At 28.5% G+C, this 12,195-nt stretch overlaps 1 protein-coding gene across 7 annotated transcripts in view; it reads left to right on the forward strand.

The window, feature by feature from the left end:
* LOC130677396 (uncharacterized) overlaps positions 1 to 12,195 on the forward strand; it is a 55,073-nt gene that overhangs the window by 11,324 nt on the left and 31,554 nt on the right. For all 7 annotated transcript variants that reach the window (XM_057484143.1, XM_057484146.1, XM_057484144.1 and 4 more), the window contains exon 4: positions 12,028 to 12,154. In XM_057484143.1, coding sequence (XP_057340126.1) covers positions 12,028 to 12,154 — 127 coding nt within the window. The remainder of the gene's footprint in view (positions 1 to 12,027; positions 12,155 to 12,195) is intronic.

The following is a 12,195-nucleotide window of genomic DNA, read 5'->3' on the forward strand; positions in this document are numbered from 1 at the left end:
GTGGATACATTTTCGAAGTCTTCAAGCTCGAAAATACTTTAGTGTGCCATTGTTTTAAAAAAAAAACCTTAGTGTGCCATTGTTTAAAAAAAAATACTTTAGTGTGCCATTGTTTTAAAAAAAATACTTGAGTGTGCCATTGTTTTAATAAAAAACCGATTTTAGCATTTCTTTCTCCCACGATATCTCAGGAATGAATTGACCGATTTTGATAGTTGCGGCGGCAATCGGCGTATTTTATTGAGTTCTAGAGCTGATAAAATTTTGAAGCTGTTTGGTTCAGTTGTTTCAGTTGTTTCGAAGATATTCGCAAAAAACTGTTTTTTAGCATTTCTTTCTCCCGCGATAACTCTCGAACGAATTATCTGATTTTGATGATTGAGGCGGCAATCGACGTGTTTTATTGACTTCTAGAGCTGATTAGATTTTGAAGTTGATCGTATAAGTCGTTTCTGAGAAATCAATAAAAAACTAAAATAAAAAAAAAATTTTAATTCTTATTCTTTGTATAACTTGTAAACTTCATGACCGATTTACCCCAAAATCTAATCAAGACTAAGTTTTGGTGAACTCTTTCGATCGCCACCAAGTACGTTCAAATCGGTTCATCCGTTCCAAAGATATCGTCGGACAAAAAAAAAGTTCACACACACACACACACACACACACACACACACACACACACACACACACACACACACACACACACACACACACACACACACACACACACACACACACACACACACACACGCACACACACACACACACGCGGACGGACGGACGGACGGACGTCCACCCGGAAATAGTCAGAATAGTTTCCTAGGACCTCAAAACGTCGACATCTGATGAAAACTCGATTTTCGAAAATCGGACCGAAACCAATAACTTCCCTTTTTTGAAAATTTGCAATTTTCTTAGCGGGAAGTTAAAAATCAAGAAAAAATTCATGAAACCGATCAACGTGAAATTCCAGATTTAAAACGTCCCGCCCAGTGCAACGTTGCCAAGTCGCTATCTCTCACGATTCAAGCAACGAAAAAAAATTCGAAAACTGTTAATAATAGCTAACTTTTAGCATTTTTTACAATAAAAAAAATACCGCTTGTTTTTCTTATTTTTACAGAAACTTTTGCAAAATTTCTACGCATAAAGGATACTTCAAAGTATGTGTATTCAAAATTTCAGGGAGATTGTAAAAAAAGTGATTTCGGTGGGAACGTCCTTAATCCGCGATTCAAATATTGTTAATATCCATATATATTTATATATAAATGTACGAACAATACATCGTTAATTGCGTATTATTAAAATGTCGGATTGGTAAACTGACTTTGAGTAAACATGGTTAGAAACGAAAATATACATGTGTAATAAAATATTTAATGATGAAAACTTACACAATTCATCAATAATTCGAGATTTATAAATTCATTAAAATTATCAAAAACGGCGCAAGCAAATATTTAGAAACTTCATGAAGCTGAAGCTAGCGGCCGTAATAAGTAGCGGCCAGGTAAAAAATTTCTGGCCGCTACTTATTACGGCCGCTAGCTTCAGCTTCATAGAAACTTCGAAATGAAAACTCCAATATTAAGCTCAAAGATTTCTCATGGAATTGGTAGACAATAATGATAGATTAATAAACAAATAAGTAAATAACAGTTAAAATTTATATTTATTTATTATTATAATAAATTTGAATACGAGAGGTTAAACCGGCATATGACATCGGTATAGAGACACAGTTGACTGGCGCTGCCACGTTCACATATTTATATATGTAGACTCGAAATTATAAAATAGTTGTAAAGTTTACAGATTATTTTGTTCACAACGAAATAGAACTGACAAAATTAGATTATAATGGCAAATACATAAGTTATCCGGAATCAAAACCATATTTTCTAATTTTCTTGATGATGTTCAAACTTTCAAGGCTATCAAATTACTGGAAGAAATAGTCGAAACATAAAGTCAAAGGTCAAAAATTAAGACTTATTAAACAAGCTTTAAGATATTTTTTGCAAAAATTGCTTATCAGTTTTAGTTTTAAAGTCATATAAACTTTAACAGTGAATAAAAACTAATTTTTTCAAAAAATTGTGAAGATTTCGAACAACCATAACTTTTAAACTAATAGACCGATTTAGCCCATCTTCGAAATTGATCAAGATAATCGCCTATAGAATAAATGTAAAAAATTTCATCAGGATCCGATAACAATTGTAGGCGCTATCATGATGACGAGACCAGTTATAATTATCCTACCAAAAACAGATTCTCTGTATAAAATCGCGCCAAGTACATGTTTAAAATTATTTACAATTAAGAAAAGATTCTTTTTACAAAAAAAATAAATCAAATCGGAAAAATACCAAGTACCTAATATAATTCGGAATCATGAAAATCATTTTCATAGAATTGAAAAAAAAAAATTTCAATGTACTTGGTGTGCATTACTAAATTGATTCAAGCAAAATTAATTTCGAGAATTGATTTCGCATATAAATTATTTTCTAATAAAATTGAATTTCCTTTTTTTTCCAGTTTATAGGCACACCAAGTACATTGAAAATTTTTTTTTTCAATTTTTTTTTCAATTCTATGAAAATGTTTTTCATGATTCCGACTTATATTAGGTACTTGGTATTTTTTCGATTTGATTTTTTTTTTTTTTGTAAAAAGAATCTTTTCTTAATTGTAAAAAATTTTAAACATGTACTGGGCGCGATTTTATACAGAGAATCTGTTTTTGGGAGGATTTGTCTTTTTTTTGTCATGTTGATTGTTAATGATTTTGATATACACTATTAGAAATCGATTTATAATTTAAGACAAGTGAGCCTATATTGTTTATAGTATTATCTTGTAGAAACAATAAAATTGTTTGTTAACAATTGTAGTAATTTTGTACTGCTAACTCTATCCGAAAATTCCCATAGAATCCACTCAACTGCGACAAAAACCGCATAGAAACCAATACAGTCTATAGGATTCTATGCGGTTTTTGTCGCAGTTGAGTGGATTCTAAGGAAATTCTTGGATAGGGAAATATCATAACCTGATTAATTAATTTTTATGTATAAATTCGCTTATCTTCAGCAATGGTAAGAACGAACATGACAGACTTTTTTTTTATAGTAAAAATTAACCTTTAAATTAAGGAAAAATTAACCGCAAATTTTTCTTTCCAATTTTTGCTGTCAAAATGTCAGCAAATTCAGGAAATTTCAATGTCAAATTTCTGTCAATTTCAAGCTAAAGTGGTTATTAGGGAAGTACCCTGATAGCCACCATAACCGCAAGTGAACTTCGAGCCACTGCCATATTCTGAAGCCAACTTGAAGGAAAATGTTGGAAAGCAAAGTTACGGTTAAAATGACAGTAAATTGTCTGTAACTTGTATTCAACTTGACTACAAGTGTTACCGTCAGACAATGACATTAAGTTGATTTTTCCAACTTTTGCTTTCAAATTGTCGGCGTATTTGGGCAGCGAATTTCGGTAATTTCAATTGTCAAATAACTGTCAGTCCCAAGCTAAAGTGGCTATTACACTGTAAAAAAAGATTCCTGACGTCAAACCAGATTCGTTTGGCTCAAGTACTCCGTGCGTTTGGATACAGCCAAGCGCGTTAAGCGATTGAGTCTACCGCCCTCTACGTTTGACAGTATATTTTGCTCCAACTGAGAGTTTCTTGAGGCAAGGCCCCGATTCGTTTGAACTAACTCTATAGTATTCGATATAACTCAATAGCTTTTTTCATTTAAAGAAAAATAGGAATTAGTTCAAGTCGTGAATGCTGTTGATACAATAATGATTTTCGTTTTACATAAAACAATCAAAAATTTCACTCAAAGTAATTTGTAAGGTCATTGAAGGTACGAAGAATTTTCAGTTGAGTCATAATTTTATTAAAGCAAATGAATTTTAGTGTTAAAGGTAATATTTTTTTAGGTCCGTAGAAACTCTCCTTGCAATTGATTCAATAAAAAATCGAATTATTTCAAATTGCTGTATTGCATTGATCCAAAAAAAAAGTAATCTGAACCAAGTGAATATTGCCTTTAATTATTTCATCAATAATTAATTAAAAAAAAATTTTTTTTTTGCATTTTTTTTATTTTTGATTTTACTTTTATCGTTATTATTATTTATTTATTTTTTTTTTTATCAAGTATTGGGACAATTACATTATATTATTATTATTATTATTACATTATTTATATTAACACTTTACAAATAATTCTGACACACTCAGTTTTTAGTGAAAAATTAAATAATCGTAGAATTGGTATCCGGAGAATTCGAACCCAGTACCCTACGCATGAGAGTCAGACGCTTTACCGCTACGCTACGGAACCTGTAGGAAATTTTTAGTTTAGTTGTGCTTCTAGTACTTTGTTTTCATATTGAATGGATATATACAGTCAATTGCTTATACATTGATCTAAACGAGATAAATATGTGACTCTTTTTATAAATAAATTTTTCTATTTAATCGATAATATAAAGACTTTCAGTCAAATATAATTCAATATTTTGTAACGAATACATTTATATTCTTGTCGAATATTTTTCAGTTTTCATGTGAGTGCGTCAAATTACTCCAACAACCTCATCGGATTCTCTCCCCAAGAAACTTTTCGGTTGACACGACACGTTCGGTATTATAGGAAACTACTTTTGTTTCATTGAAACAAGTGAAGTTGTCAAATTAAACGTTTCAAGAGTTTCAGTTAAATTTCTAAAAATTGAAGAGTTTGCGTTAACAAGTTTTTATTTTTAAATCAAGTACATCCAAAATTTAATTAAAATATATTTTACTATTCAATTAAATTTTACTTTAATTACGGTCAAACTTAAAAACTTTTAACATAAACGCTTAAGCAATTTCTCATAATCGAGTAGAGATTTTCATTCAATAAAAATGATTTTCTTGAGACAAACTAGTTTTCGTTGGTTCAAACGAATTTGGTTTCACTGAAGATGAAATTTGTCAAACTCTTAGGGAGTTTGATGTCAGTACCTTATTTTTTACAGTGTAGAATATATATATAATTTCAATTGTCAAATAACTGTCGGTCCCAAGCTAAAGCTGTTTCCCATTCTTTTCGTTTTTAAATGTAGTTTGCAGAAAAAAATACAAAAAAATTATTCAGAAGGTCCTTCTATTTTTAAACTTAATTTTTCGAACGAAATTCAAATTATTTCGAGGATCACCATTTAAATTTTTTGTTTTTATTTTTTTTTCCAAATTTGAAAGTTTTCTGAGCACTCTCAAAAATTTTAAGCATGGTGTTATGAGAAATAAGGTTAGTTATAAAAAATTTTATTTTTCAATTGGAAAAAAAAATATAAATCGAAAAAGCATCACTCTGAAAAAATTTGAGGATCTGCAGAAAATGTCAAAGTTTTATATAAAAAAAAAAAATCAAAAAAAAAATGGTAAACATCGAAAAATTTTTGATTGTTTCTAAAAATCTACAAAAAAACAATGAAGATAGGTTGCAGTAATTTTTTTGTATTTTTTTTCGAAAAGTTCATGTAAAAACAAAAATTTTGAAAATAAAAACGTCCCAATCAGACGAATTTTGAAAAAGTTATAGCTATTTAAAATAAAAAAAGCCATTTTTTTCAAAAATTCATAACTTTTTTTCGGTTGGGTGAAAAAATTTGAAAAAATTATGAGAAACGTTTTTGATGGGGTAGAAAAAGAGAAACAATTTTCAGCCAAATCTAAAGGGGTCGGGTTCAAAAGTGGTCGGTTTGGCGTGGAATGCCCCATATATATTAAGGTGTGCCATTTTGAGGCTTTTTTTTTTCAAAAAAAAAAACAGGCTGGAACTCGAGGAAAGGTGAGAAAAGAAGTCTGTTAAAAGCGGAGCTCTTAATATTAATATTTAGAGGTGCTTATTTCTAATTTTTCATTTCCCTTTTAAATAACATGGGAAAAAAAAATTTTTATTTTTCTAGCTCGGCATTTACACCTCATATAAATAAGTCCATAACATATTCTTGTAGAGAATTTAACGCTCCACAAAAAAGGTCGCCCTTATCATTTTTTAATAAATCCATCCATTCGAAAGTTATTGGAGCTGGAAGTCAAATCTATAATAAATTTCCAGATCTTTTTACTTTTTTTGCAAAACTATCAGACATATCAAAAAATGTCACAGGATCTTTTTTATAGACAATTTTATTCCCTACAGATTATTTTCAATGAAGTTTTCTGAACCTCCGCATTGTTTTCTAGTTATTTTCATTTTAATGCCAAGCTCGTAAAAATAATAGTCTACTAATCTATTTTGTGAACTTTACATTAAAATGAAAATAACTAGAAGGCAATGCGGAATTTGAATGAACTTTATTACAAATAATTTGTAGGGAGTAAAATTGTCTATAAAAAAGATCTTATGACATTTTTTGATAAGTCAGATAGTTTTACTGGAAAAGTAAAAAGATCTGGAAATTTATTATAGATTTGACTTCCAGCTCCAATAACTTTCGAATGGATGGATTTATTAAAAAATGATAAGGGAGACCTTTTTTGTGGAGCGTTAAATTCTCTACAAGAATATGTTATGGACTTATTTATATGAGGTGTAAATGCCGAGCTAGAAAAATAAAAAAATAAAAAATTTTTTTTCCCATGTTATTTAAATGGGAAGTGGAAAAATAGAAATAGGCATCTCTAAATATTAATATTGAGAGCTTCGCTTTTAACAGGCTTCTTTCCTCAGCTTTCCTCGAGTTTTCAGCCAGTTTTTTTGTTGAAAAAAAAGTCGCCTCAAAATGGCACACCCTAATATATATATATATATATATATATATTAGGGTGTGCCAAAAAAAATCGATAATTTTTTTTTTGACTCTCCCACGAAAAATTTGTTTGTCAGCCCTTAAAAAAAAAATTCAGTTAAATTTTCAGCCCTTAATTTCAATTTTAAGAGGTCCATCATCGATCTCAAAGTTTCCCCATTTAAATAACATGGGAAAACCATTTTTTTATATTATTTATGGCTGCAAACTGTGAAGATTTTTTTTTTTTGACATTATTGATCAGTGAACCTTCTTAAGCAATAAATTGTCTAAAAATAAGTCCGTAGAATCAAATCTGTGCACTCAATATTTCGTCTATTAATGACGTTAGAATATGCGAATTTTACGAAAATTCGTTATTTTTACATCTGGAGACTAAACTGTCGGTTGTAGAAAAAAAAGTTAAATAGTAATTTTGTAGTACATTTGATTCTCTACAAAATTGCCATTGAAAACTTTTTTGTATTATGAACAGATCAATAGTTAAGAGCTCTCGAAGTCTTATTATTCAAATTATTTACTTATAACAATTAAAATATTGACTATAAAAAAAAAGTTGAATGGTCATTTTGTAGTACATTTGATTTTCTACAAAATTGTCCTTATGAACTCCTCCTTATGAAACAAAAAGATTTTTTAATTTTTTCTAGGGAGTATTCTAGCTGCTGGTAGCTCATTCTTCGATAAATTCAAATTTAAATTTATATAACCCACTGAGAAATTTGTTATTTTCGAAAGTTAAATTAACTGTCATAGAATAATTTAGAAGTCTGAGTTAGTGAAAAGTAGAAAAAATACACAAAGCAATTCAAATGTAAAATTATTAACTTTTGGTAAACTTCCGCAATAATTACCTTTAAATAATGAAAAAATATTTAATAGCATACGTTAGTAATATTTAAGTGTCGGATACTCCAAAGAAAAACTAAAAAATCTTTTTGTTTTTTAATTAAAACAAAAATAAATTTTATTTTATTAGATTTTTGCAATCAAGGAATAGAAATAGTAAATAAACAATCAACTATTAATGATATGATGGACTTTTTACGAGTTTTTTTTATAAATTTAAAATAGTGCTAAAGAATCTTGATTCAAAATATTTTCAACAGATAATAGGTTAAACTGATAATTTAAATAAATCTATAATTGAGACTTTTGGAGCTCGAATTTATTGAGTCGTTGAAGATAAAATTTCCGCGTATATACGTAGTATATTGGATTTTTTACCGGATTTTTAAATAACTGTTGTCTCTATACTTAATACTTTAATTGTTATAAGTAAATAATTCAAATAATGAGACTTCACGAGCTTCGTAACTATTGAACTGTTCATCATACAGAAGAGTTCATAAGGACAATTTTGTAGAAAATCAAATGTACTACAAAATGACCATTCAACTTTTTTTTTATAGTCAATATTTTAATTGTTATAAGTAAATAATTTGAATAATAAGACTTCGAGAGCTCTTAACTATTGATCTGTTCATAATACAAAAAAGTTTTCAATGGCAATTTTGTAGAGAATCAAATGTACTACAAAATTACTATTTAACTTTTTTTTCTACAACCGACAGTTTAGTCTGCAGATGTAAAAATAACGAATTTTCGTAAAATTCGCATATTCTAACGTCATTAATAGACGAAATATTGAGTGCACAGATTTGATTCTACGGACTTATTTATAGACAATTTATTGCTTAAGAAGGTTCACTGATCAATAATGTCAAAAAAAAAAAATCTTCACAGTTTGCAGCCATAAATAATATAAAAAAATGGTTTTCCCATGTTATTTAAATGGGGAAACTTTGAGATCGATGATGGACCTCTTAAAATTGAAATTAAGGGCTGAAAATTTAACTGAATTTTTTTTTTTAGGGCTGACAAACAAATTTTTCGTGGGAGAGTCAAAAAAAAAATTATCGATTTGTTTTGGCACACCCTAATATATATATATATATATATATATATATATATATATATATATATATATATATATATATATATATTTATATATATATATATATATATATATAAATTTTTGTAACGAGTGGTATTTTTGAACCCTACTCAATAGGGTGGGTTGAAAAAAAACTTTTTTCTTATTTTTCTTAGCATGGGGGTAGAATTTGTACCGTTTAAAAAAAAAAAATTTTTCAAGAAAAAAAAAATTTTTTTACTCAACATTTTGAGGTGGCCCACTCGTTTTTTAAATAAATAATTGATTAAACGGGGTAGTTCCAACGAAAAAAATTTTTTTTTGTCCAAAATCGTGGAAAACGTCTAATAATTGTCGAATGTGAATGTTTTTTACTTTACTTTCATTTTAATTCAAAAGAAAATGCTTTTCATTTTTGGATTTTTTACTTAAATTACAAAAATAATAGGAAAAAAATTTTTTTAACTTCTGACTTTCAATTAGCTTTCAAGGGGACACCCTACAGATTCTAGAACGCCATGTAATTTTTTTCGTTGGGGCTACCCCATTTGATCAATTATTTATCTTAAAAACGAGTGGGCCACCTCAAAATGTTGAGTAAAAAAATTTTTTTTTTCTTGAAAAATTTATTTTTTTTATAAGGTACAAATTCTACCCCCATGGTAAGAAAAACAAAAATAAAGTTTTTTTTCTACCCACCCTACTACTCAACCAATTATGATAGGTTATGACCAAATTTCTTGAAAAATCGACCATGAGAACAAATAAAATAGTTAGATTTAAAAAAAAATCTACCTAAAAAACAAAAAATAAAAGTCAAATTGAAAAGATACCAAGTACCTAACGTAATTTAAAATCTTGGAAAATATTTTTATTAAATTAAAAAAAAATTGAATAACAAAATTTCAATGTACTTCGTGTGCGTTACTAATTTTATTCAAGCAAAATTAACTTCTAAAATTAATTTCTAATAAAATCAAAAGATGTTCCTTTTTGTTTTGTTTTGTAAATTCACTAAGTACATTGAAGTTTTGTTATCCAATTTTTTTTTTAATTTTATAAAAATCTTTTCCATGATTTTAAATTATATCAGGTACTTGGTATTTTTTCGATTTGACTTTTATTTTTTTTGTGAAAAATACTTTTTTTTTATTTTAAAAAAATTTTAAACGTGTACTCGGCGCGATTTTATACAGATAATCTATTTTTAGTAGGATTTTTTTTAACTTCCCGCTAAGAAATTCGACGATTTTCGAAAGTCGAGTTTTCATCAGATGTCGACGTTTTGAGGTCCTAGGAAGCTATTTTGACTATTTTCAGAATGATGTTCGAGTGTATGTGTGTGTGTGTGTGTGTGTGTGTGTGTGTGTGTGTGTGTGTGTGTGTGTGTGTGTGTGTGTGTGTGTGTGTGTGTAAACCCTTTGTAACTTTTTAACTAATGAATCGATTTGGATGGTTGAGCTGGCAATCGAAAAAGCTTGTTGGCCCCCAACTTTCCTGAAAATTTCAGATCATTTGATTAAGTAGACTCGAAGATATTGGCGAATTAATGAAAAAAAAAAATTTTTTTTTTTTTGGTTTTTTAGTGATTTCTCAGAAACGACTTGAACGATCGACTTCAAAATCTAATCAGCTCTAGAACTTTATAAGCCGCGTCGAATGCCACCTCAACCATCTCAATCTGTTAATTTGTTCAAGAGATATCGGCGCTGAAAAGTTGAAAAAATAACATTTTATGTTATTTTTTCCGGATAAATCAAAATATAATGTGCTAAAATGTGTCTGAAATAATACCAACTCTTTTTCAATATAGTCTCTTTCGATCATCAGATAATGTCATGTAACTTGTTCCTTTATTTTAATCATATTGTCAGCAAAAAATTGAAGAAACCCAGTCTTTAATGTTTTTCTCGGATATTCCACATATTATTGCTCTGACCTAAGTCAAAACTCATTCAAATCTTGATTTTGATCACTGACATTGATTTTTGCCTCAATACATGTACTTCAGAGAACATAATCGAAAATAAAAATTTAAAAGTGATTGCATGTAATAGCATTTTCGAGCTCGAAAATATATTCACAGTGATGTTTTCAAGCTCCTTGAGCTCGAAAACAGCGGGAAGTTTTGGGGCTGGCCCACAGGGCCAACCGATGCCCAGATTTTTTTTTTGTAATGTTATTACATTTTTTAATTTTTGGTATTATTATTGTTGATCAATAATAATGCATTAATTAGAGATAGCTGTATGTATTCTCAACGCAATTACTAAATAGAAATTCTACTTTAATTGATCAATATATATAGCACCAAATTTCATGATTTTTCCTGATTGCCAGACTTTCTGGTTAGAAAGCTGGTGTCGGTGAAATGCGATTAAGTCACTTTAGCTAGCGCCTGTTCTCATTATTTTCCATCGTAGCTCGTTGTCTTTTTTTTAAATTCTTGAATAAAAAAACAATAAAAAAATTAATTTTGTCATAATAAAAATATTATTCAACCAAAAGAGTCATAACAATTTAAATACTATCGAAACTGACATTATTTTTACAATAATTTTATCCCTCCAAGAATATGTACTTTCAAGATCTAATTATGATCTTCCATTTATAAAAATGAATATCAAACGTTAATTTATTACTGCATTATGAATAATAGTAGGAAATAATTTCAGAAAATTATAAATATTGCTATTTTTACATTTTATAGACATGTTATTAAACAGATAACCTCGCTCGTAGTAAGTTATAATTTTAGGGTCAACAACTCCATCATACCTTTAAAATTGAGTCTAGTTATTGACTCTCAAATTTCAACACCAAAACACATTTTAATATGTTTTATAAATGTATTAAAATAAATTTTAATCAAATATCGAGCTATGCACTTATTTTTAATTAAATTTTTTTACTTACATGATAATTAGTTCACAGATTCAATCGTCGTACCTCCTAACGTAAACTGTTTAACCTTTACTTAAAAAATAGGTTCCTCAGCCACTTATGGCTAAAATATATGTTTTTATTCAGTTGATTTTTTCTATGTTTTTCAAATTACCATTAATTAGGCTCAGAATAAATTACAATAAATTAAAGAAAAATTGATTTTCTTTTTAAAGTTATATTTTTTTAAGTAAGTAAGAAAAAAGTTGAAAAAGTCAAAAACTGGGTCAGGGTCAATAACTGGGTCTTTTACCTTACTTGTTTTTAATTATTTATAATAATTTAATTTACCAAAATAATTTTTTTTTTTTTAATATTTCAAGACTCAACGGAGATATGGCTGTACTACCTGCATCAGGAGTATCTTCAGTTATGCCGAAAATTGAGAATATGAAAGAAGATTTTGTCAAAGTTTTCACAGATTGGCATGAACACATTGGTTACCTAGAGGTGAATTTTCACTGCCACTCATTAAAACGCAAAAAAAAAAA

The sequence above is a fragment of the Microplitis mediator genome, chromosome 11 (assembly GCF_029852145.1).
Source record: "Microplitis mediator isolate UGA2020A chromosome 11, iyMicMedi2.1, whole genome shotgun sequence".
Lineage (NCBI taxonomy): Eukaryota > Metazoa > Arthropoda > Insecta > Hymenoptera > Braconidae > Microplitis > Microplitis mediator.